The 27,700-nt window shown below is 45.2% G+C and overlaps 1 protein-coding gene across 2 annotated transcripts in view; it reads right to left on the bottom strand.

Annotated features, from left to right (window-relative positions):
* The window catches only part of SH3PXD2B (SH3 and PX domains 2B), a 318,808-nt gene that overhangs the window by 77,064 nt on the left and 214,044 nt on the right, over positions 1 to 27,700 (bottom strand). For both annotated transcript variants that reach the window (XM_073575221.1, XM_073575222.1), the window contains exon 4: positions 18,284 to 18,360. In XM_073575221.1, the coding sequence (XP_073431322.1) occupies positions 18,284 to 18,360 (77 nt within the window). The remainder of the gene's footprint in view (positions 1 to 18,283; positions 18,361 to 27,700) is intronic.

The following is a 27,700-nucleotide window of genomic DNA, read 5'->3' as shown; positions in this document are numbered from 1 at the left end:
AATAAAGAATGAATAGATCTAGACATATATATATTTTATACATGTCATACAGACACATTAATATATATATTACAAATTCATACAGTTCTTCATAGCAGAATAGCCGCAGAAACATTTGCCAGCTTTTGTATAATTATTCTCCTGGCCGACATGAAATGACACAAGGTTTTCATATAGTTAACGATTTCATTTCATGTTTTTTTTGTTATGTCTATCACTATTAATTAGATGAGGGTTTGTGGTTAAAATTTTGGACTTGTAGGGGTTAATTTAAGGGATTAATTCGTTGTATGAAATTACGGGGACTCCCTGCAGCCTCAGTGACGTCAGCAGGAGTCCCTGCAATTTAATACAACGAATTAACCCCTTAAATTAACCCCTACAAGTCCAAAATTTTAACCACAAACCCTCATCTAATTAATAGTGATAGACATAACAAAAAAAAACATGAAATGAAATGGTTAACTATATGTAAACCATGTGTCATTTCATGTCGGGCAGGAGAATAATTATACAAAACCCGGCAAATGTTTCTGCGGCTATACTGCTATGAAGAACTGTATGAATTTGTAATATATATATTAATGTGTCTCTATGACATGTATAAAATATATATATATATATATATATGTGTCTAGATCTATTCATTCTTTGTGTGGGGAAACCTGTCATTGGACTCCATTATATGTCCATTTAGCTACCCTGCGAGAAAATCTCGCCAGACGGATGTCAAACGGATCCTTACATGCGGTTATAATCGCATCAATTAAGAAAAATCGCATCAAAAAAACGGATCAATGGTTAAGATACCTTTGTGTGATTTCGGACCGTTAAAATGGGACCGTTTTTTTAATGGTTGTGTGTGACTCCAGCCTAAGGGGAAAAATTGCACTGAAACTCACAGAAAAAAACAGGATTAAAAATATCAGGTTTTCACCCGCTATCTTTCTGCAAGTTTACACCAGAAAACTTACCGTATATACTTGTGTACAAGTGAGTTTTTCAGTCCCTTTTTTAGGCTTGGCTTATACACGGGTCACGGTACCAGTGCGGAGGTCCCCGGCATCTAAAGAACATGTCTGCACTCCCCTGCAGCCTTGGTAAGTGTTTTGGTGGCTGCTGACAGGGCCGGCGGTCAGGGTTGTCACTGGGACAAGTGCCGGGGTCCTGAGCAGGCTTGGATACCAGCGCACTATGGGGGCCAGATGCCTGTGCCACCGCTTGCTCAGGCCCCAGATACTTGTGATACTGACCTGTCCCCGTTCCACTGCCGCACTGTCTTCCGTGTCCTCTGGCTGTGACGTTCAGGCTTTATGCAGCATTTTATGGGGCATATTTTTCTATGGAGCATCTTATGGGGGCCATCCTCAACCTTTATGCAGCATTATATGGGGCATATTTTTGTATGGAGCATCTTATGGGGGCCATCATCAACCTTTATGCAGCATTATATGGGGTATATTTTCCTATGGAGCATTTTATGGGGCCATTGCAAACTTTATGAAGCATTATATGGGCACATCATGAATTTTATGGCGCATTATATGGGTCCATCATGAACTTTATGGAGCATTATATGGGGCGTATTTTTGCTTGGAGCATCTTATGGGGCCCATCATGAACTTTATGGAGCATTATATGGGCTTTTTTCCGCTTACACTGCTTGTTTAATGATTTTCTTTTAAATAAATATTCAAAAACATTTAATTTACTGATTTCTCAATTAATTTTACCTTTATTGGTATCAATTTTTATTTTTTAAATTTACCAGTAGCTGCTGCATTTCCCACCCTTGGCTTATGCTCAATTCAATAAGTTTTCCCAGTTTCTTGTGGCAAAATTAGGTGCCTTGGCTTATACTTGGGTCGGCTTATACTTGAGTATATATGGTACTGCTTTTCCTCATATCATCAGGAATTTATTAAATTTGCTAACATCTGAAATACTTGTTCAGCGCACAAAACAGGAGATGGATAGATGAGTTTCTAACCTCTCTCCAATTTGCCTCATTAGCCATAAGAAAATTTACACACAACATCTTATAGAAGCCAAGCGCACCCGCTGAGTTTTTCAAAATAAGATGCTTCAGGAAACGGTTCATCTTTTTAGTTGTTTTTGTGATGGCTTTGCCAAAGATGACTTTTTTGTACAGTGTATATAAAATAATAAGAGCTTCCTAGTGTAAGCCACCTGAAGAATGGTCAAGTCACTTTTAGTCGTTTCACAGTTTTCGAAGCCTAAAGCGAGTAAAAGGAGTCGCAAGTGACGGAATATATGCACAGGAAGCTGTTTTGAAATTGCTATGCATATGTTTAAAAAATAAGCCCTCCCATCAAAATTTGTATCGGATTAGTATACTGCAATCAGCATATTATATAGCACTGTGCACTTACGATTGCTCATTTTGCCTTTCTATACACTTAATGCTTCTGTTTTCCATTAGGTCCATGAAATAATCACATAATTAAAAACTGACTAGCGGAATCCTTCTAAGCACTATGTGGAAACAGGAGGTCAATTTTCTCTGTATGAGTCATAAGTCACTGCAAACGTCACTGGCAATCCATTCTGGCTCTGATCCTATTCCTGCCCTACCAGCTACTCCCAGTCCATAACTTCATGCCTGTACCCTTGGGGTCAGCCGCTGTGCTTCCAGGTTCTCTCCTAGAGAGATACCTGGTGACCATATGCTGCTCAAGTCAAACCACACCATCACGGTCTCTAGTGAAGAGCCAAGTGGTTGCTTAGTTATGCCCCTCCAGGCTCTCCCCGGTCTGCGGCTTCTTTAATCTTACATTTTACTGTGTGCTTTTCCAAACAAACCGCCTGAAAAAGACTGTGTGTTCCTACCCTCAATATAAATCTTTAAATATGTTTTTTGACAGGACACACACAGAGATCTATGTTAAGATCTCTTTCATGTAGCCACAATATGGCTCCATATAGCCATATCTCAGTGATAACAACTGATCAAGTTGTACAGGATCAGAAAAGCCTTTCCCTGGACTTTTTTCCATCCCGAATTCTAACGATTAGAGATGAGTGACTTTGCCTTTTTTAGGGTCGAGTCGGGTTTCATGAAACCCGACTTTCTCAAAAGTCGGGTCGAACGAAATCGGCTGACTATAGGGAAAAGTCGAAGGCTGACTGAAAGACTAAACCCAATGCAAGTCAATAGGGAAGTAAAGTTGGCAGGGAGTGGAGGACAGTAAACACAAAACCAAGATAGCAAAAAAATGACCCCTAAAAATTTACTTTTAATTAGATAATTAAAAACTTTAGACAATCCCAGCTCATAGGGTACAGGACAATAAATCACCAAAAAACCACCAAAAAAATTATTATATGGATTTTACTTAGGACAACTACACTCGCCCTAGTGAGTCCCTTCCTGCCTGCAGAGGTTGGCACCCTAGTTGTTGACGATGTGGCGCCCCCGCTCAACGTCGGTAACCCTGTAACACCCTAAAAATCCCTAGTCAACGACGAGGATACGCAGAAAAAACAGACATACATAGACACCCGAAAAAAAAAAACCCTAGTGGAGAGACTAGATACCGTCTCTTAAAAGTGCACACTTGCTGTAAACTTATCTCGTAGTATCAGAGTTACTCGGCCTACAGTAATGAGGTAGACTTATCTCGTAGTCAAAAATTCTCTATTGCAGCTTAAATAACTTATCTCGCAATAAAAAGAGCTTATGCTTCATGCAATGACAGACCATGTAAAAATGCCTCCCAAAAAAGGAGAAAAACTTCTACACAAAAAGCAAAATATGGAGGAGAATCAATATTCCCATAAACAGTAGTATATATCGCAGTGTTAATGCACTCAGAATAAATCACCAAAAATAATCCACCAGGTGGAACAATTGTCAACGGCATAAAGACGCTGATCAGTCATCCATAATGGACATAATAATCCAGACATAGGCAAAAAAGGCAGCATAGACACCCCCTATAATCCAGGATGCCATAATGCCCACATATAGCCTAAATGTATATTGCCATACATCGGTCTGTCAGCATATTATTATTATTATCTCCGATTCACCATATATATTGAAGGTTTAAATCACACACGCTCACTCACCATGAATGATACCGTAATAAAAAATTTTGAACAAAGGTACTGTATCAGCACATACCTGGTGTATCCAGTCTAGGGGTAATTGTAAATTTCTGTCTATGCTTCTGGAGTCAGACACAGACACTCACAGGCTCAGTATGTATTACACCAGAATTTAAAAAGTAGAAAAAGGGAAAGGTATTCGAAGCGTACACCAGTATACAGTGTTGTGGTACTTTTAAATCTTCGTATATATTTCAATCTTAGTAAGCCAGTCCAGACTCTCCGCTACTGGAAACTACATGGATACTAGTACAGACGGAAAGTCGAGTGTTTGCAGAAATTTGGGAATTACTCATCGCGGGAAAACCTCCCGGTAGATGTTGCAGAGGCGATGCAGACCCTCAATTACTGTGTCTGTGGAGACAGCGAAAACGGTTCTTTGTGAAGGATTGCTTTATCGCAGTAGCGTGGATCACATCACCGTTACTCGTCTCCATCAAATTGTGATCACAGGGAGAGATGTAGACATGGTCCTCACTGCCTATCATGATGTGTCTGGTCATTTTGGAGTGCAAAAGACAGAAACCACAGGCCATAGGCGATTCTATTGGATTGGCATGAGAGGAGACATTGAAAAATGGTGGCAAGAATGTCACACGTCTGTGACTATCACAACTGTGAAAGGTGATCATAAAGCAACACTGCATCCGCTTGTAAGTTGACGTCCATTACAAATGGTAGCCATTGATCATCTGAAGGTAGAGGCCAGCAGGACAGGCCATAGCTACATCTTAATCATCATCGATCAATACACCAAATTTCTAGTGGCCGTCCCTGTGAAGGATTTAACTGCCCAGATTACACAGCAGTGGAGCACGGAGAGGTAACTATTGAAACTTGCAAGTACTGTGGCCATGACCAAGCAGGGGGGGCACACTCATGGGCGACGGTACTGGCACAGGACCCCTCATAGTACGCTGGTGTGTCTGACGGCGAATGGGCCCGCCCACCGTCAGAGATACTGTATTGTACTATGAGGGGCACTGTGCCAGTGCCGTCGGCCATCAGTGTGCCCATCGACCTGTTCAGATCAATGCGCCAGGTGTTGACCCCAGCCCTTGGGGGGGGGGGGGCAGCCCAGTTAGGGAGGTTTAAAAAATGGCATATGTAGGTGTGTAGGCTGGACATTCAGCAGCTGTAAATGGCGGAATTGGGCAAGTCTGAGGAAGAGGAGGACAAAAGCGAGGCAGTTTTCTAGCACCCTAGGTGTCATCAGGGGAAGGTGGGACAAAATCCTTTGAAACCCATGCATGGTTCACTTTAATGAAGGTTAGAGCATCAACATTTTGGGTCAACAGACGGGTCCTCTTTTCTGTCAGGATTGATCCAGCAGCACTGAAGACTCTTTCAGATAACACACTAGCAGCAGGGCAAACGAGCTCCTGTAAGGCATATTGTGCCAATTCAGGCCAGGTGTCCAGTTCAGAGGCCCAATAGTCAAAGGGGAATGACCTGTGAGGGAGAACATCGATATGGGAGAAATAGTTTGTAACCATAGTTGACAACTGTTGTCTCCTGTCACTTGTAATCGATGCAGTATTAGCAGTCGTGTGAGCGGTACTTGAGAGATCAGTCCTCAACATGGTCATGAAACCCCTGTCTCCAACGCCACTTCGGCTGTGTGCACCATGAAAACCTCTTCCATTGTGCCCACTACGGTTCATGGGAGAACCAGCACCACTGCTGTGTGCTGGGAAAGCCTCAAACAAACGGTTTACCAGAGTTGCTTGTTTGTTAGCCAATATTATCTCTAGGTTCTCCTGTGGCATGATGTTGTGTAATTTGCCTTTATAGCGTGGATTAAGGATGCTGGCCAACCAGTACAGTAGTCGTCATCCTTCCTCATTTTGGCAATGCGGGGGTCCCTTTTTAGGATCCGCAAGGCATAATCGCACATGTGGGCCAATGTTCCAGGTGTCAATAATGTACTGCCACTGCTGGGTGGAGGAGCATTTTCTGGCAAATCCACATCCCTATAGTCACGCACAAACCCTGTACCTGACCTTGGCACGCCCACATGTTCTCTTGCCCCCTGAGAAGCATCCTCCTGCCCAAAATAATCATCCCCCTCAACCTCATCCTCCTCCTCTTCTTCCTCCACCTCGTCCAGGAGAGTTCCCTGACCAGACAATGGCTGACTGTCAGCAAGGTTTCCCTCCTCCTCCTCCTCTGCTGCAGACGCCCGATCCTTTATGTGCGTCAAACTTTGCATGAGCAGACGCATAAGTGGGATGCTCATGCTTATGATGGCGTCGTCTGCGCTTACCAGCCGTGAGCATTCCTCAAAACACTGAAGGACTTTACAGAGGTCTTTCAGCTTTGACCACTGCACACCCGACAATTCCATATCTTCCGTCAAACTGCCTGCCCGTGTATCCTCCCACAAATGCATTACAGCCTGCCTCTGTTCGCACAGGCTCTCAACCATGTGCAGGGTGGAGTTCCACCTTGTTGCAACGTCTATGATTAGGTGGTGATTGGGGAGGTGGAGCAATCGCTGCAGCTTCTGCATACGACTGGAGTGAACGGCCGAGCGACGGATGTGCGAGCACAGTCTTCGCACCTTATGCAGCAGGGATGTTAACTCCGGATAATTATTAAGGAAGCACTGCACCACCAGGTTCAAAGTGTGAGCAAGGCAAGGTATGTGTGTGAGTTTTGCAAGGGCTATGGCTGCCAAAAAATTACAGCCGTTATCACTGACTACCTTGCCTGGCTCAAGATGTAGACTGCCCAGCCATGACTCAGTTTGTCGCTGCAAGTAGTCGGCCAGTACCTCCACGGTGTGTCTGTTGTCTCCCAAAGACATCATCTTTAACACAGCCTGCTGACGCTTACCACTAGCTGTTCGATAGTGGGACACCCCGTGTGCAACACTGCCAGCTGCGGATGGAGTACTCGTGCGACTGCGTTCTGTGGACGACCTTTCGCTTATGGAGGAGGAGGGTCGAAAGCCTACAGCCAACTGTTTCCTATACCGTGGGCTAGGCAGCACTGTTCCACCTCCGCTGTCCCCTGTGGAGCCTACATCCACCACATTAAGCCAGTGCGCAGTGATGGACACGTAACGGCCCTGGCCATGCCTACTGGACCATGCATCTGTTGTGAGGTGCACCTTTCCACTCACTGATTGCTTCAGTGCATGGACAATGCGGTCTTTCACATGCAGGTGGAGGGCTGGGATGGCTTTTTGAGAAAAGAAGTGCCGACTGGGTAGGTCATAGCGTGGGACTGCATAGGCCATGAGCTCGCTGAAAGCTTCGTTTTCAACCAAACGGTAGGGCATCATCTCTAATGGGATTAGTTTGGCAATGTAGGCGTTCAAACACAGTGTACGCGGATGAGAGGATGAGTACTTTCTTGTCCTACTCAGAGTGTCTGGTAGGGTGAGCTGGACTGGAGAGCTTGCATATGGGGGAAGTAGCGGTGAACCAGATGGAGTGAGAGGGGGTTGGTGATGGTATTGGTGGTGATGGCCTAGATTCAGTGTTGTGTTGCAAAACCATTGTGATTCCCTGAGTGCTTTGGCCTTGCGACGACACCTCAACATTTAGTGCTGGTGGTGTGCTTAAAGGTGGCGGTGGTCTTACAGTGGGGGAAGCGATGGAGCGTTGCTGGCTACCTTCAGTCGGAGCAGGTGCACATGTGCTACCTGAGGTTTTGTAGTCCGTCCACACTTGCAAGTGCATGTTGGTTAAATATCTAAGCATGCAACTGGTATTCAAATTTCTGAGTTGTTTACCTCGGCTAAAGGTCCTCCTGCACTTCTTACAGATAACTTTTGCCTCATCAGTAGGATTTTGGACAAAGAAGGGCCACACTGCACTCTTCCTACTATGGTATACATTTTCTGGCCTTGCTTGCTGTACTAAGTTGACCGTCTGGCCAAGCTGTCCTGCAACTCTTTTTTAGTTTTTGGTCCATGTTTTTGGACAGCTACGGGCCTGCCAAATAACCTCTGCTGCGATGTCAATGCCTGCTGCGGATCCTTCTCCTTATCTGAACTATTCCCAGTGCCACCCTCCTCCCCCAATGGATGCCAATCCGGGTCAAGAACTGGGTCATCCATCACCTCCTCTTCAAAGTCATCTGCACCTTCCTCTTTACCTTCCTCTGTGTCACCGTGTAAGGTGGTATAGTATGCAGGAAGGGGCACCTGAGTTTCATCAGGGTCAGATTCTGGCTCAGTAGACTGCGAGGGCAATGTAGTGCTCTGGGTCAATGTACCAGCAGAATCATCTAGCAGTGGCTGTGCATCAGTGCACCGCATGTCAGATTCATCTTGGACTGGGGAATTCAGGATGTAACTGGATAACCCAGGCATGGTATGTGAAAAGAGCTCCATAGAGTAATCAGAAGTGTGGGCTGCCGCATCCTTAACTTTTGGTGGGGGTGAAGGTCACAAGGAAAGGTGTTTTTCCTGACCAGAACCCTGCACTGACGACTCCGTGCTTGCAGGTTTTGAACGTTCAGAAGAGGAGGCTGTTTCGGCAATGTATGCCAAAACCTGTTCCTGATGGTCTGGCTTTAAAAGCGGTTTTCCTACTCCAAGAAAAGGGAACCTTACAGGCCTTCTTGGGCCAGATGATGACGCAGGCTCAACACCTCCTGCCTTAGCTGCTATTGTGCTTTTGCCAGAACCAGCCGATGCACCACCACCATCAGTACCAGCCGCGTCCCCCTGCCCACGTCCGCGGCCTCTTCCACCATACTTCCTCATGTTTGGGAAAATGTACCAAAAATACCAGCAGAGAGATGGTACTGTATGAGGAGCGTCCATGTTATGAGTTCATTTTCTCCTTCACCTTTGATGTCCAATGAACTCCCTCTGCTGGTGAAAGGAGGTAGTGAAATTGATTTGAATGGGAAAAACCTGTCATCTGAACAGGTGGAGTGTGATTGGACATCCGGAATCTGAATGGATATAAGGCCGCCGACGCCCTGCTGGTGATCCTCTCTGCTCTGAGCTCTGGCCTCCAGTTTAGTCCTGTCTACTAAAGCTACGTTTTTGCTCTGCTATTGTTCCATGAGATTTTGTCTGGTTTACTTAGTGTTTGTGTTCAGCCAGCCCTGGTTGGGACTGGCTGAACTCCATTTTTGTCTCTGATCAGTTGATCTCTTTGCTCTGTTTTCAGAATTTACCTGAGTGCTGATATAGTGATTTTGAAGTCTAGTGACTTCAGGGCCTTTTCTATCAGACGTGTTGGACATTATTTTTGGCAGGGTTTTTGCGTGATTGCAGACAGTTGCTTTTCTTTCCTGTCCTATCTAGTTAGTGAGGGCCCCATCGTTTGCTCAGCCTGTCTTTCTGTCTGTGTTTGTGTTTTCATTTGTTTTCACCGTCAATACATGTTGGGGGCTGTTTATTGCTTTGGGGTCTGCTCTGGGGCAGTTTAGATTTCCCCTTTCTTTCTTTAGGTTTATTTAGTTCTCCGGCTGTGAACGAGGTGTCTAGGACCACCGTAGGAACACCCCACGGCTACTGTTAGTTGTTGTGAATAGGATCAGGGGTCTGCAATCCGCTAGCTACCAACCTCTCCGGCTTTCTGGACTTAGCTTGCATTTTTGTTTTTTCCTCCTCCGGTGACTCATTTCATAACAGTCCAGCTGTGTATGGTGTATTAAAAAAATTAAATCTACGTATATATTTTGTTAGTCACAGAGGCTCTCCCAGTATGTATTTGACCGTAATCCAACAAACAGATATACGGTACTGTATCAGAAGTGTACAGCTGTATACATTTTTTGTGTAACTAACAATCTCCGTATATGTATTTACGGAGTGTCTCACACACACACACACACACACACACACACACATGCTGACTCTGTATAGATGTGACTGTAATGCGAACAGCAGATATACAATACTGTTTGAGAATCGGACAGCTCAATACGGTGTACGGAGAAATGGAAATGTCCGTATATATATTTATGGAGTGTCACACGCACACGCTGACTCTGTATAGATGTGACTGTAATGTGAACGGCAGATATACAGTACTGTTTGAGAATCGGACAGCTCTATGCGGTGTCTGTATGGAAAATTGTAAATCTCAGTCTATTTTTATACGGAGTGACACACGCTGTCTCTGTATAGTTTTGACCGTAATCAAACAGCAGATATACGAAACTGTTTGAAAAGCTCTATACGGTGTAGGTCTAGAAAAATGGAAAATCTCCTCTGTTTGTTTTTCCAGAGTCACACACAGCTTGTATTTGTCCGTGATACCAGCCGGTACACGGTAGTGTGTGAGGAGCGTACACCGCTATACGGTGTGTGAAAAAATGAACGCTCGGTAACTGACCAGAACAAAATAATAAAAGTTGGAGTGCTTTGAAAAAAGCAGTTTGAACAGCAGTGTGCACACAGCAATGCAGCTAGCAGGTAGCCTTAAAAGGCAGCCTAATCACCACCAGCGCTGCTGCACACAACAAAAATCCTCCCCTTTCACTGCACACTAACTGTACAGTGAAAAGCGCTATCAGCAGAAGCTATTTTTTTTTCTTCTTCCCTGCCTAACGCTCTCGGTATTCAGAATCAGCAGCAGCACCTCTCCCTATTCTAAGATCAACAGAAGTAAGATGGCGGTCGGCGGTCACAACCTTATAGCCACTGTGACGCCACACAAAGCCAACCAATCACTTCAATGCCCTTCTCTAAGATGGTGGTGGCCACTGCCCATGTCATCGCGTTGCCCACAGTGTGCGTCCTCCATCACTGGCTGAGAAAAGGCGCTGGAAGCATTATTTGAAAAGCGACTTTGTCGCTCGGGTCGGCAACCTCATGGCCGACCTCACGCTACGGTCGAGTTTCGATCAGCGAGACCCGACTTTAGCTAACGTCGGCGACTTTTGAATTTGACCGACCCGTTTCGCTCAACTCTACTAACGATACAACTCATTAATTAGTTGGCCAGTACATAAATATTATAGCTATTGTTAACCAATATCTAATCCTGTCTAGCCTACAACTCATACCAGTTACTAGACAATAATGTGGATAATCTTGGAGAACTGTTTTTATGGAAATAATTAACTAATCGGCAATAGGAGATACAAGCAAATGTTTCAATCAGTATCAAATTTTCAGGTGTTTCATGTTTACAGCTTGTCCGGAATGTAAAGCATCGCCAACTATGTCGGCAGCATGCAAATAATGGCGATGCTTAGAATTTTTAGAATGTAAAAATTTGAGAATACAATTGCAACATTTACAAGCAAGTAGAAGAATGTTTCACGTTTGCAAACATTCAGCTTAGACAGGTTGAATGGTGGCCACATGACTGCTCATATGCTATTTGCATAGTTGTGGCCCTATGCTGACTAGTTTCTCACCTGCTTCTCTCAACAGAAGATGGTAAAAGAGCAAAGTCCTACCAGTGTGCAACTGCGCGCTGTCAGGATTCCGCAATCTGCAGTCATACATGGAGTGAATGCAGCAATTTATGTGCAGACGGATAAGACAAGGGGATTACTTCAAGTACTGTTACCGACGTTGAAAAATGCATTTCAGCATTTTAATGCAGCTTCTTATTAATGAATTTGCAGAGCTGTTTTATAGATAAAATGCTGATCTTTCCACTCTACATTAAAAAAGGAATACTGGTTAGATGGTATGTAGACAGATTTATAATAGCCTCTTACAAATTGCAATTTATGATACATACAGTGGGGAAAAAAAGTATTTAGTCAGTCAGCAATAGTGCAAGTTCCACCACTTAAAAAGATGAGAGGCGTCTGTAATTTACATCATAGGTAGACCTCAACTATGGGAGACAAACTGAGAAAAAAAAATCCAGAAAATCACATTGTCTGTTTTTTTTTCATTTTATTTGCATATTATGGTGGAAAATAAGTATTTGGTCAGAAACAAGCAATCAAGATTTCTGGCTCTCACAGACCTGTAACTTCTTCTTTAAGTCTCCTCTTTCCTCCACTCATTACCTGTAGTAATGGCACCTGTTTAAACTTGTTATCAGTATAAAAAGACACCTGTGCACACCCTCAAACAGTCTGCCTCCAAAATCCACTATGGTGAAGACCAAAGAGCTGTCAAAGGACACCAGAAACAAAATTGTAGCCCTGCACCAGGCTGGGAAGACTGAATCTGCAATAGCCAACCAGCTTGGAGTGAAGAAATCAACTGTGGGAGCAATAATTAGAAAATGGAAGACATACAAGACCACTGATAATCTCCCTCGATCTGGTGCTCCACGCAAAATCCCACCCCGTGGGGTCAGAATGATCACAAGAACGGTGAGCAAAAATCCCAGAACCACGCGGGGGGACCTAGTGAATGAACTGCAGAGAGCTGGGACCAATGTAACAAGGCCTACCATAAGTAACACACTACGCCACCATGGACTCAGATCCTGCAGTGCCAGACGTGTCCCACTGCTTAAGCCTGTACATGTCCGGGCCCGTCTGAAGTTTGCTAGAGAGCATTTGGATGATCCAGAGGAGTTTTGGGAGAATGTCCTATGGTCTGATGAAACCAAACTGGAACTGTTTGGTAGAAACACAACTTGTCGTGTTTGGAGGAAAAAGAATACTGAGTTGCATCCATCAAACACCATACCTACTGTAAAGCATGGTGGTGGAAACATCATGCTTTGGGGCTGTTACTCTGCAAAGGGGCCAGGACGACTGATCCGGGTACATGAAAGAATGAATGGGGCCATGTATCGTGAGATTTTGAGTGCAAACCTCCTTCCATCAGCAAGGGCATTGAAGATGAAACGTGGCTGGGTCTTTCAACATGACAATGATCCAAAGCACACCGCCAGGGCAACGAAGGAGTGGCTTCGTAAGAAGCATTTCAAGGTCCTGGAGTGGCCTAGCCAGTCTCCAGATCTCAACCCTATAGAAAACCTTTGGAGGGAGTTGAAAGTCCGTGTTGCCAAGCGAAAAGCCAAAAACATCACTGCTCTAGAGGAGATCTGCATGGAGGAATGGGCCAACATACCAACAACAGTGTGTGGCAACCTTGTGAAGACTTACAGAAAACGTTTGACCTCTGTCATTGCCAACAAAGGATATATCACAAAGTATTGAGATGAAATTTTGTTTCTGACCAAATACTTATTTTCCACCATAATATGCAAATAAAATGAAAAAAAAACAGACAGTGTGATTTTCTGGATTTTTTTTTCAGTTTGTCTCCCATAGTTGAGGTCTACCTATGATGTAAATTACAGACGCCTCTCATCTTTTTAAGTGGTGGAACTTGCACTATTGCTGACTGACTAAATACTTTTTTTCCCCACTGTATGTATTCTACTACATGTAATAAATATGGTGGGATGCCAAAGAGGACTGAAAACAGGACAAAATGCTAATGCAGGGTGGGCCATTTAAATGGATACACCTAAATAAAATGGGAATGGTTAGTGATATCAACTTCCTGTTTGTGGCACATTAGTATATGGGAGGGGGGAAACTTTTCAAGATGGGTGGTGACCATGGTGGCCATTTTGAAGTCAGCCATTTTGCATCCAACTTTATTTTTTCCAATGGGAAGAGGGTCATGTGACACATCAAACCTTTTGAGAATTTCACAAGAAACAGTGGTGTGCTTGGTTTTAGCGTAACTTTATTCTTTCATGAGTTATTTACAAGTTTATGACCACTTATAAAATGAGTTCAAAGTGCTGCCCATTGTGTTGGATTGTCAATGCAACCCTCGTCTCCCACTCTTGATACACTAATTGCACCCTCTAACATCAATGACAGCTTGAAGTCTTTTGTGGTAGTTGTGGATGAGGTTCTTTATTTTCTCAGATTGTAAAGCTGCCCACTCTTCTTGGCAAAAAGCCTCCAGTTCCTGTAAATTCCTGGGCTGTCTAGCATGAACTGTGCGCTTGAGATCTCCCCAGAGTGGCTCAATGATACTGAGGTCAGGAGACTGAGATAGCCACTCCAGAACCTTCACTTTGTTCTGCTGTAGCCAATAACAGGTCGACTTGGCCTTGTGTTTTGGATTGTTGTCATTTTGGAACGTCCAAAATTTGCCTCCAGGATTTGCTGATAACGTGCTGCATTCATCTTTCCTTCAACTTTGACCAAGTTTCCTGTGCCTTTGTAGCTCACACCTCCACAAAACAACAGCGATCCACCTCCAGGCTTTACAGTAAGAATGGTGTTCCTTTCATCATAGGCCTTGTTGACCTCTCTCCAAATGTAACATTTATGGTTATGGCCAAAAAGTTCAATTTTGGTCTCATCAGTCCAAATTACCTTGTTCCAGAAGTTTTGAGGCTTGTCTCTGTGTTGTTTTGCGTACTGTAGGCTAGATACTTTGTGGCATTTGCACAGTAATGGCTTTCTTCTGGTGACTCGACCATGCAACCCATTTTTCTTCAAGTGTCTCCTTATTGTGCATCTTGAAACAGCCACACCTGTTATGAATGAGTCACCGTAGGAGGCAAAAACAGAAATACTAGCTAAGTCCAGTAAACCAGAGAAGTTGGCAGCTATCGGATTGCAGACACCTGAACCTATCAACAACAACTAGCAGTAGCCGTGGGGGGTTCCTACGGTGCCCTAGACCCCTCGATCACAGCCGGAGAACTACATAGCCTAAAGACAGAAAGGGAAATCTAAACTGCCCCAGAGCAGACCCCAAAGCAATAGGCAGCCCCCAACACATAATGACGGTGAAGCAAGATGAAAAAACACTCACACAGAAAGATAGGCTGAGCAAATGATGGGGCCCAAGCTAACTAGATGGTACAGGATAGAAAAGCTGCTGTCTGTAATCCGCCAAAACCCTATCAAAACAAGAGCCAAGAGCTGATAGGGAAAAAAACCTGAAGACGCTAGGCTTCAAAAAGACTATATCAGTACTCAGGTATTTTCTGAAGACAGAGCAAAAAGGAATTAAGCTCACCCCAGCAGGGAATGGCAGAAATCAAGGAAAACAATGCAAAACAAAACCAAAACACAAATGCAAAAAGTAGAGCAGAAAACTTAGCTTTTGAGGAGCAGGAATCAGACTGGTCTCCTAGAATCCCTCAGAGAGATCACCAGCAAGGCAGAAGGGCGTTGGCTGCCTTATATCCAGTCAGTAATTCCCGTCACCCAGTCATCATCATCCTGCCCAGGTGCTTGGTAATCAGCCTCACTACCTTCCTTCACCAGAAGAGGGAGTTCATCAGACCTCAATGGTGAGGGGGTAAATGAACTCACAACACACACTAGTTTTCAGAGAGTCTTGTATTTCAGCTGATGTGATTTGTAGGGTTTTGTTTGCATCCCTAACAATTTTCCTGTCAGTTGTGGACAAAATTTTTTTGGTCTATCTGACCGTGATTTTGTTTTTACAGAGCCCCTGATTTTTCCATTTGTTAATCACAGTTTGAAAGCTGCTGACTGGCATTATCAATTCCTTGGATATCTTTTTGTATCCCTTTCCTGTTTTATACAGTTCCACTACCTTTTCCTGCACATCTTTGGATAATTCTTTTACTTTCCCCATGACTCACCATTCAAAAACGTCAGTGGCTGGAAGAAAGATGCAAGAGTCTGTCTGGATCCCAGAAACTCACTCCGCTTTTATACACACACACTGATTACAAGCAACAGGTCATAGGTGAGGATGTTACCTTTAGTAGCCACTCAAACCCATTTGTGTCAACGTCTGTGTATATCAGGGCAAAATCACCAGGGTATGTGAACTTTTGATCAGGGTCATTTGGATGCTTTGGGTTGCCATTATGATTTAAATAGAGAAAACACAGTAGTTTGACAATTAATTGCTTCACCCAACCACTAACCATGAGTGGAGAAAAAGTTTTGGTGTTTTCATTAATATTCTCTGGAAAAAGGCCAAAGAAAGAAAAAATTCTGCCAGTGTATGTAAACTTTCCATCACAACTGTAATTACCCATTGTATCAGACCATGCAGCTGTTGTTCTGTAAACATTATAGGACAAAATATGCAGGTTAATTGAACACTCGAACAATGAGAGATGACCTTCACCCACCTTCCCCCAATCATGTGGAAAAATGCCTGAATAAGAGCTGTGAACTATAAAAGGGGGGATCTGCTTCTGTTTCCAGAGAGACTCTACAGAACAGCAGCTAGGGAACCATGGCTCCAACCGCAAAGTTACAGATTTGTTACACTATTTATCACTGAGCCCATGGAGACTTTTGGAGAACCCAGGTCAGGTCACCTGGCCACATATGTCAATGTATTGTCAGCTTCCTAAGCACTTTTATGATCCCCAAAATTAGGTGGAAAATGGGTGTGCATCTTATTACCTGAACACTGTTCTTACCGAGGGGTCAATGCTGCGGGCCCAGAGCTGGGGGTGTTGTGATGGTGGTGCGGTGGTCCTGTGGTGTGCAGTGGTGGTATGGCAGTGAGAGGTTTTGGTGCAGCGGCCCTGCGGAGGCTGCATATGGTGGCTGCCATTCTTTTTCCAGGGAGAGAAGAGCGATTCTCCTCCTCTGCAGAGATGGATAGTGATTTGTGGTCGGACCTGTTGCTGAGCTGCCTCCACCAATCACATGTCTGTCCCTGCACACTATTTAATGTTGAAACTACAGTACTCTCTAGTCTGAGATCCTTTTAGGAAAGGTGAGCAAATAATCCCCATCATCCTTCAGAATACACTGTATCAATGGGTATATACTGAAGGATGATGGGGGTTCTAGCCATATTTAGTGTAAATATACACTGTAATGTATTGCCCAAAGTGTTTATTGCAAGTGTGACTACCACCTCGCTCATCTTTCAGAATACATCCATGTATACAGTAACTGGGTATATTCCTGAGGATAAGGGGGGTGGTAGTCACAATATACGGTACTGCAGGCACTGTACTGTAATTCACAGATCTCCCATAATAGAGCGTCATCCACAGATACTATTTTTGGATTTTACTGTCAGGAACACCGCACTGAACTTGCTCACTGAGCCAGTGCGCGTGTCCTGACTAAAGCGAACTGTGCTCAAAGATACCCGTGGAGCGGGCAGCAGCAGCCGAGTAGATGCGTACTTCAGAGTAGCAGGACCTGAAGCACGTGAATGCTAGGGGCGTGGCCTAAACTCCAGAGAGCTAGGAGCTGCAAGAGAACTCCTAACAGGGTAACTGCGAGACAATGTTACCAAGGGGCATTGACAGGGAGGATAGTCAGAACGTAGCCAATGAGTCATACACAGAGATAGCTGCAAGGTACAAGAGGGGCGAGCAGAGAGTAATAAGGTCACAGGCAATGAGTCATACACGGAGAGGGAAGAGCAGTACAGAATCAACAGGCAGACTCACAATGGGGAACAGAACCGGGTCAGAACCATATAAAAAAGCTATAACAACGAACAGGCACACAGGGGTCACCACACTCGGCCAAAGGCAAAAGTATAACTGACAGGGATTGGAGCTTCCCAGGGGTTTAAGAAGCTCTCCCAGAACCAAAGAGAGGCCACAATGATTAACCCCAGGTGTGCAGGTCAAAACCTGCACTGAGCTCCAGACATTAACCCCTGACGTGCAGCTCAAAACCCTGCACTGGGATCATGACATTTATTAAAGGTTTTTGCACACTATTTGGCTCAAAATATATGTTTTCTTATTTTCCTCTCTAAAATCTAGGTGCATCTTATAATCAGGTACGAAAAATACGGTAACTTGCGCTTTTTACATGCACATTTTTCTAATCTCATTCAAGTCTAAGGGGAAATAACAGCAGAGGTTTATTATAGGATCACTTTCTGTGTTATGGCTGCTAAGGATCTGTTGAACCTAAATGAGATCACCATGGCTCCCTAGAGGATGTCCGATTTAGATGCCCCACTGTAGACCTGGATGGGGGCTCTGCTAACCAGACATATTGTAGCAGCCATCATTATTCAGTTTCCAAATACAAGACAAGCTGAACTTGAAATGTCATCCATACATTGATGTGATAAATCATTATCAATATATTGATAATTGTAAACATAATTTTTAGAGTACCAATCTTCATTCACTTATTATGAGGAGTTGCCCATTAATTTTGATTATGTATTGACAAGTGACTATTGACAGGTATGATATCTTTCATTGCACTATTACTAGTAACACACAATTTCCAGATAAACAACTAATATCAGCAAGTTACAATGGTATTCATCAATATTTCTAAAACGGATGGGTTCTCTTACCTTACAATACTCATCAATCGGAATCAGGCGCCGTACTGCAACATCACGTATGTGACTTCGCCGAAACAAGATTTTACCTAGGAAAAATATATATTATTATAATTCAGTAATGCTTTAAACTGAAGCTATCATAAATATCTGATACAAATTGCCGTTCTGGTAAAATGCATATGTCAGATACCACTCGGCTCCTTTGAAGGTGAACAAATGATGCATTAATACATACATACATAAAGATCAATTATTTCTTACAATAAAAGCAACATAGACACTAATAAAAATTTTTACTCTCAGAAAAACAGGGAGGTAATGATCGTGGTCGCAGATGTCAAGACCGTTAACCAGGATAAGGGACATCTTTACCAGAATGGGGAATATATACCAGGATGGGGGAAATATATACCAAGAAGGAGCCCAAGATGGGGAACATTACTACATAATAGGATTTAGAATGCTACAAGGACCCATACATCTGACCAACACGCACTTACGTATTATAACATAACTCACATAGTAGTTAGTTTGATGTCCAGTAACAAAAGAACACAATTAGTAAGCAACCTCCTATCTTATTGTGATTCTCTCCTCACTACTCCTCCGCTTCTCCCCTCTGCAAATCTCTTCACTGGCTCCCACTCCCTCAGCGTATCCAGTTCAAATTACTAATACTGACCTACAAGGCAATCTACAACCTGTCCCCTCCATACATCTCTGAACTAACCTCCCGATACCTTCCCTCACGTAATCTCCGGTCCTCCCAAGACCTCCTTCTCTGCTCCACACTTATTCGCTCCTCACCCAACCGCCTCCAAGACTTCTCCCGAATAGTCCTGATCCTCTGGAATTCCCTGCCCCAACACGTCCGGCTATCAACCACACTCGGATCCTTCAGAAGGAACCTGAAAACCCATCTCTTCAGGAAAGCCTACAGCCTGCAATGATCCCCGCTGCCTCCTCACAACTACTAGAGCTACCACCTCACCATCACTGGAGCTGCTGCAACCCCCCCAACTTACTGTCTCCTTCCCCACCATCCTGTAGAATGTAAGCCAGAAAGGGCAGGGACCTCTCTCCCCTCTATATCAGTCTGTGATTGTTAGTTTGTTTACTGTAAGTGATATCTGTAATTTGTATGTAACCCCTTCTCATGTACAGCACCATGGAATCAATGGTGCTATATAAATAATAATAATAATTCTATTAAGTAATTGGTTCATCTGGCTATTGCATTAAATCAATATTCCTGATAGGTAATTCCTGTCAAGAGCCTAGGAGGCAAGATAAAAAGTAGCTACTTTGTACATAAAATAATATTTACGGTACTTCTGGAACATTATGTACAACACATGTATGAGTGTAATAGAGCCATTAAACAACATCAAATAAAGTGTACACAATCAACTGAAACACTTTATAGTGCAAACATTTATGACCTCCACTAACTAGAGTTGAAAAGGGATTCCGTCAGAAAAGAATTTCTTTGGAACTGCTTACCCATCATACAAAACCTATAGAGGAGCTAAAATCACTTCTCTGGAGCAGGCTATGCAAGGGTTATTTTAAAGTGAAAGTGACTCTGGACTGTAATTGCCTTATCTACCAGAAGTCTTAGGGCCCTTTTACATTTAGCGATGCACCAGCAATCCGACCGGCGATCCGACCCAGTCAGGGTCGCTGGTGCATCGCTAAATGATCGCTAGTGAGCTTTCACACAGAAAGATCTCACAGCGATGCAGCAGCGATGCAGCGCACGATACTCACCTTTCACACACAGCGATCCAGACGTCCTCCCGCCCGCCTCCACGCGTCGCTCATCTCACACAGCAGGAAGCTGACGACGAGAAATGGAGCCGCCCGATCAGCGATGGACAGCGGGGGAGCCGGTTGGAGGTAAGTATCACACATAGCGATATCGCTAGCGATATCGATATAACGTCACAAAACCAGTGACATTTTAGCGATATTGCTAGCGATATCGCTATGTGTAAAACCCCCTTTAAGGCCCTGTCACACTAAACGATCTCGCTAGCGAGATCGCTGATTTTGTGACACATAAGCGATCTCGCCAGCGAGATCGCTGTGTGTGACGGGGATCAGCGACCGGCCCCCCTGCCGGTTATCGCTGATCGTGCTCGAGCGGCCTGGGCCGTTTTTCCATCGTGGTCTCCCGCTGCCCAGCATGCATCGCTGCATGTGGCAGCGAGAGACCAGCGATCAGCGACGCTGGTTGCTAATGTAAACGTCGGGTATCCAGGAGCCGCGCGGCTCCTAGATACCCGATGTTTACCTTGGAAACCAGCGTGTACGCCGGTTTCCAAGGTAAACAGCGGGTATCCAGGAGTCGCGCGGCTCCTGGATACCCGACGTTTACATTAGAAATCAGCGTCGCTGGTCCTGATCGCTGGGGCTGTCTAACAATGTCCCAGCGATCCCATCATGTCGGATCGTTGGTGGGATCGCTGGGACATCGTTTAGTGTGACGGGGGCTTTAAGGGCCCGTTACACACAGTGATCTCGCTGGCGAGATCGTTGATTTTGTGACACATCAGCGATCTCTCCAGCGAGATCGCTGTGTGTGACATCCAGAAGCGATCGCCCCCCCCCCCCGCGGGGTATCGCTGATCGTGCTGGATCGTCTTGGCCCGTTTTTTCATCGCTGGTCTCCCGCTGGCCAGTGCACATCGCTGTGTGTGGCAGCGGAAGCCAGCGATGAGCGACGCTGCATGCTTGTTACCAACGTAAACATCGGGTTTCTAAGGGCCCCGTGGCCCTTAGAAACCCGATGTTTACCCTAGATACCAGCGTGCACTGCAGGCAGGGCAGGAGGTGGAGGCAGAGCGGCGCACAGACCGGAGTAGCTCTGCTATCTGCTACTCCAGTCTGTCAGACCGAAGTAGCAGATAGCAGAGCTACGCCGGTCTGTCTGCGCCGCTCTGCCTCCACCTCCCGCCCTGCCTGCAGTGCACGCTGGTATCTAGGGTAAACATCGGGTTTCTAAGGGCCCCATGGCCCTTAGAAACCCGATGTTTACGTTGGTAACCAGCGTGCTCACTGGTCCTGATCGCTTGAGGGGCTGTCTATGTGACAGATCACCGTCACCAGCGATCAGCTAACAATGTCCCAGCGATCCCATCCACGTCGGATCGTTGGTGGGATCGCTGGGACATAGTTTGTGTAACGGTACCCTTACTGAAGATGCACAGTACAATTTCAGGGTTCTCTACCTCTCCTCTGATTATATTATTGGGGATGGTTTACACATACCTACAGTCATGGCCAAAAGTTTTGAGAATGACACAAATATTAATTTTTACAAAGTCTACTGCTTCATTTTTTCTAATGGCAATTTGCATATACTCCAGAATGTTATAAAGAGTGATCAGCTTAACAGCAACTACTTGCAAAGTCAATATTTGCCTAGAAAATTAACTTTTTTACTCTTCGCCACGACAGCACCCACTGGAGGTATCGGATCCGCCCATTTGGAACAGGAAACCCTACAGGAAAGATAAAAGGGGCGGTCCGCCTTTCCTCCTCAGTTTTGGTTTCCTGTTCCAAATGGAGCAGGATCCTGCAGGATCTTACCCGGGCCATGCATCCGCCTGTGCGGTCTCCTCGGGAACGGCAGGGGCTGCGGTCCGGAAGCAGCGTCGGGGGAGATTCCGTTTGACGGCTCCCCCCTCGTCTGGTGGCATAGTGGTAATGACCGGGTCCGGGGAGGGCCGCCCGGTCTTACCAGGGAGCGGGCCGGGCCGGTCCAGCATCCGGGGGATCCCCCCCCCAATCGGTGGGGATATAGCGTGGAGGTGAGGCCATGAGCGCGCGAGCCGCGCGTGTGAGTAGCGGTGGCGCGGAAGCCGGCCGGCACCCGACGCTCCTATACCCCGGAAGTAATGGTTGAACTTCCGGGGTAGGATGGCGATGACGCGGCGCATGCGCCCTGTGACAGGGCGACTTCCGGGGGCACGACAAGAAGAAAGATAAAACAGCGCTGCATCGTTGGAACCATGTCGTCCCCCACAGAGTCGCAAACCCCAGCAGGGGATTCAGCTGGGGGCAACTCCACCAGGGACCGCAGCGCCAGGACAGAGACTGCCCACAGGAGCGAGGCAGCAGAAACCCGATCCAGACCGTCTCAGCCATCCGACCCGGTATTAAGCTTCACTGGGTGAGTGTGCAAAGTATATACTCTACCTATTAAGCTAACCTCCTCCCTCCCCCCCCCTCTCTCTTTACCTTTGACCTCTCACTTCAGTCAAAGAAAAAAGAAAAAACTAAACATAAAGAATGCGCATTATGTTCAGATCCTCTCCCTGACTCCTACCCCAAAAAACTCTGCAAACAATGCATGAAAGAGACCAGGCAGGGGTCGACGATATCTTCCAAAGATATCCGAGCCATAATTAGGGAGGAAATACAAGCCATCAACCGCGCCAGCACTCCCGCAGAGTCCAGTCATAAGAAACAGGTCATTGTTAGTTCATAGTCAGAGGAAGAACAGGAGTTAAACTCAGGCTCCGCATCCACGTCCTCATCGTCATCCTCGGAGATGGAAGGACGCGCATGTTTTCCACTGGACAGCGTAGATAACCTTGTAAAAGCGGTTAGAAATACTATGGGATGTGAAGAAGAAAGGGGAGCCCAAACCGCGCAGGACATTATGTTTGCGGGATTGGCAGAGAAAAAGAGGAGATCATTTCCGGTGATACCGGCAATTAAGGACCTCATCAAAAGAGAGTGGGAGAAACACGACCAGAGGGGTTTTCTCCCATCAGCTTCAAAACGGAAATACCCGTTCACTGATGAAGATCTATTAAAGTGGACTAAAGTACCAAAGGTGGATGCCGTCATATCCTCCACTTCCAAACAGACCTCGATCCCGGTCGAGGACGCAGGATTGTTAGCAGACCCATTAGACCGAAAGGCTGAATCTTCGCTCAAAAGGTCCTGGGAATCCACCACCGGGGTATTCAAACCCGCAATAGCCAGCACATGTACTGCTAGATCAATGCTGGTATGGCTAGATCAATTAGACCAGCAGATTGAGCAAAGAGTGTCAAGGGAGAAACTGCGTGCAGCCATCCTGTTGATAAGAGGTGCAGCTGCCTTTATGGCAGACGCTTCAGCGGACACCCTAAGACTGGCAGCGAGGTCGGCAGCCCTGGTGAATAACGCCAGACGCGCGCTGTGGATAAAGAGCTGGAAAGGGGATGCACAATCAAAATCCAAAATTAGTGCAACCCCATGCGAGGGTGAGTTCCTCTTTGGAAAAGCCTTAGACGAAATTCTCGCCAAGGCAAAAGAAAGGAAAAAGGCCTTCAGTGATTCTCCCATTCCGTTTTATAGGAAAACCTTTAAAAGACGGCCATTCGGGAGAAGAAGGCAATCGGACAGAACGAACAGATGGGCCACGAAAGACGAAAAGCAGAAGGGTACCATCTTCAGAGGGCCAACATATAGGAGAGATAAAAATTAAGAGTTTAGACCCACCAGTTGGGGGTAGATTAAAAATTTTTTTTTACCAAGTGGGAACAAATTACGTTAAACCCATGGATTTTGAACATAATCAAGGAAGGAATAAAGATTGAATTCCTTCGGATCCCCTATGAGTTCTTTGTTATAACTCGCCTTAATTCCTCACTTCAGCAAAAGGCTCTCGAAGACGAGATTCGAGTCCTACTAGCTAAAAAAGTTTTAGTTGACGTCCCTGAGGAACAACAGGGTAGAGGCTTTTACTCTCCCCTGTTTTTGGTGCCTAAACCAGACGGTACGTTTAGAACCATTATTAATTTAAAGAAGCTAAATTCATTTATAAAAAATTATAATTTCAAAATGGAATCAATTAGATCCACTATAAAGCTTCTTTTCCCAAATTGCGTAATGGCAGGGATTGATTTAAAAGATGCTTATTATCATCTCCCTATACACAACAGATTCCAGAAATACCTAAGAGTCGCAGTGGAAGTCGAGGGAAGGATTCGTCATTTCCAATACGCGGCAATGCCCTTCGGGCTTTCCACGGCACCAAGAATATTTACCAAGGTGATGGCAGAAGTGATGGCCTACCTTCGCCAAAAAGACACACTAATTGTGCCATATCTAGACGACTTCCTAATAATTGGGAATTCAGTCAAACAATGTACTGAACGCGTAACTGACGCAATCTCCTCTTTTCAGAGCCTTGGCTGGATCATCAATATCCAAAAGTCCAGACTCGATCCGCAATCTCTCCAGACATTTCTAGGATTTCAACTAGATTCCTTGACCCAGAGATGTCTACTACCTCAGGTAAAAATCACCCTCACAAAACAAAAAATACAAGCAGCTATAGATAAACCACGTGTATCCTTGAGAGAAGCAATGTCACTATTAGGATCACTAAATTCTTGCACCCCGGCAGTCCGGTGGGCCCAGTACCATGTCCGTACGCTACAACACCAGATCCTCCAAGAGGATAAGCGACATAGTGGTCATTTGCAGAGCAAAATAACCCTGTCACAAGAAGTCTTGACTTCCCTAGAGTGGTGGTTAGACGATAACCATTTATGTTCAGGAGTTCCATGGGTTATAGTTCCATTCTGTATCGTAACCACCGATGCCAGTCCCCAGGGCTGGGGAGCCCACATGGAGAATGGGTTTCGTCAGGGAAGGTGGAATAAAGAGGAATGCGATTACTCATCTAATTTAAAAGAACTGACTGCAGTGTTCTATGCTCTATACAACTTCCTTCCGCAGCTCCAACAGAAGCATGTAAGGATCCTGTCGGACAACACCACCACAGTGGCATATATAAACAGACAAGGAGGAACTCGATCAGAGACTCTGATGTCTTCAGCGGCAAGAATTTTAAACTTAGCAGAAAACTATTTTTTGTCCCTCTCGGCCCTTCATATCAGAGGCGAGAGCAATCAAAAGGCAGACTTCCTAAGCCGACACACTCTACGACAAGGAGAGTGGTGCCTCAATCGGAAGGTCTTCAGGGACATAGTAGCCTCATGGGGACAACCCGAGGTGGACCTTTTCGCCACAAAGGAGAACAGGCAGATAAAAACATTTGCCTCCCTATCTCCGTCAGATCACCCAGACATACTGGACGCCTTTCTAGCTCCATGGAATTTCAACCTGGCGTATGCGTTCCCTCCATTGATCCTCCTACCTCAAGTAATTCGGAAGATCAGAGACGACAAAGCAAGAATAATCTTAATAGCACCGTTCTGGCCAAAAAGACCGTGGTTTTCGTGGCTGCAGATTATGTCAATAACAGATCCTTGGATCCTTCCGACTGCCAATCTACTCTCCTTTTTCCACCCTCAAGTGCTCAGCTTGCACTTGACGGCGTGGAATTTGAGAGGCAGTTATTGAGGACAAGAGGATTCTCGGAGTCCTTAATTACTACACTACTACAAAGTAGAAAACAGTCCACAACCCAAATTTACACTAGAATATGGAAAAAATTTCTTCAATTCCATACAGTACCTCATACAGCAGAAGTTCCGATAATCCCAATATTGGAATTTCTGCAGAAGGGGAAAGACTTAGGCTTAGCAGTAAATACACTGAGAGTACAAATATCGGCATTAGGAGCACTATATGGCCATAATATAGCAGGCAACAAGTGGATAACTCGTTTCATTACAGCATGTGAACGAATAGCTCCAATCCACATACCCTCCGTCCCTACATGGGATCTAAATCTGGTCTTAGACGCCCTAACGGTAGACCCCTTTGAGCCGATCGACACAATACCCTTCAAATACTTAGCACTTAAAATGGCCCTCTTAGTATCACTGACCTCAGCTAGAAGAGTGGGTGATATCCAGGCCTTGTCAATAGATCCACCTTTTTTCCAAGAATACCAAGACAGATTGGTATTAAAACCAGACCCTGCCTACCTGCCAAAAGTGGCAACAAAATACCATAGATCTCAGGAGATACTCCTCCCAACTTTCTATAAAAATCCCTCTTCTCCGGAAGAGCAGAAGTTCCATACTCTGGACGTCAAAAGAACTGTCCTAAAATGTATTGAGAGGTCCAACAGTTGGAGGCAGAGTAGGGCCCTATTTGTTTCATTTCAGGACTGTAAGAAGGGGTATGGAGTCACGAAGAGCACCATTTCCCGGTGGATCAGAGAGGCCATTCGTTTAGCCTACTCCGCAAAAAACGAAGATCCTCCAGGGAACATCAGGGCGCATTCCACCAGGGCAATGGCAACCTCTTGGGCGGAAAAGGGAGATGTTCCGATTGAAACTATATGTAAGGCGGCAGTTTGGTCATCCCCTTCTACCTTCTATAACCACTACAGACTTGATCTTTCATCAACCTCTGACTTAAGCTTTGGCAGGACTATCCTTGGCACGGTGGTCCCACCCAGGTGATGGTCTCTGGAATCTCTCCAGTGGGTGCTGTCGTGGCGAAGAGTAAAAAGCCGGATTACTTACCGGTAATGCTCTTTTAATGAGTCCACGACAGCACCCGTTCGCTTCCCCCCTAAGGATATCAATAGTTAAAGTATATTAACCAAATAATGGATAAGAAAGATGTTAAAATAAGAGAACATTGCCTAATCCTTGGCGGTCCTTCTGGTACTCTGAAACGAAAAACTGAGGAGGAAAGGCGGACCGCCCCTTTTATCTTTCCGGTAGGGTTTCCTGTTCCAAATGGGCGGATCCGATACCTCCAGTGGGTGCTGTCGTGGACTCATTAAAAGAGCATTACCGGTAAGTAATCCGGCTTATCCCCCAAAACACATTTCAACATCATTGCAGCCCTGCCTTAAAAGGACCAGCTAACATCGTCAGTGATTGCTCCATTAACACAGGTGTGGGTGTTGATGAGGACAGGGCTGGAGATCAATCTGTCATGATTAAGTAAGAATGACACCACTGGACACCTTAAAAGGAGTCTGGTGCTTGGCATCATTTTTTCTCTTCTGTTAACCATGGTTATCTCTAAAGAAACACGTGCAGTCATCATTGCACTGCACAAAAATGGCCTAACAGGGAAGAGTATCGCAGCTAGAAAGATTGCACCTCAGTCAACAATCTATCGCATCATCAAGAACTTCAAGGAGAGAGGTTCCCTTGTTGCCAAAAAGGCTCCAGGGCGCCCAAGAAAGACCAGCAAGCGCCAGGACCATCTCTTAAAAGTGTTTCAGCTGCGGGATCGGGCTACCAGCAGTGCAGAGCTTGCTCAGGAATGGCAGCAGGCAGGTGTGAGTGCATCTGCACGCACTGTGAGGCGGAGACTCTTGGAGCAAGGCCTGGTCTCAAGGAGGGCAGCAAAGAAGCCACTTCTCTCCAGAAAAAACATCATGGACAGACTGATATTCTGCAAGAGGTACAGGGAGTGGACTGCTGAGGACTGGGGTAAAGTCATTTTTTCTGATGAATCCCCTTTTCGATTGTTTGGGACATCTGG

This window comes from Dendrobates tinctorius, unplaced genomic scaffold, assembly GCF_039654945.1.
Source record: "Dendrobates tinctorius isolate UK_male_01 unplaced genomic scaffold, ASM3965494v1 ptg000043l, whole genome shotgun sequence".
NCBI classification, from domain to species: domain Eukaryota; kingdom Metazoa; phylum Chordata; class Amphibia; order Anura; family Dendrobatidae; genus Dendrobates; species Dendrobates tinctorius.
This window is presented reverse-complemented; position numbering and strand designations above follow the sequence as displayed.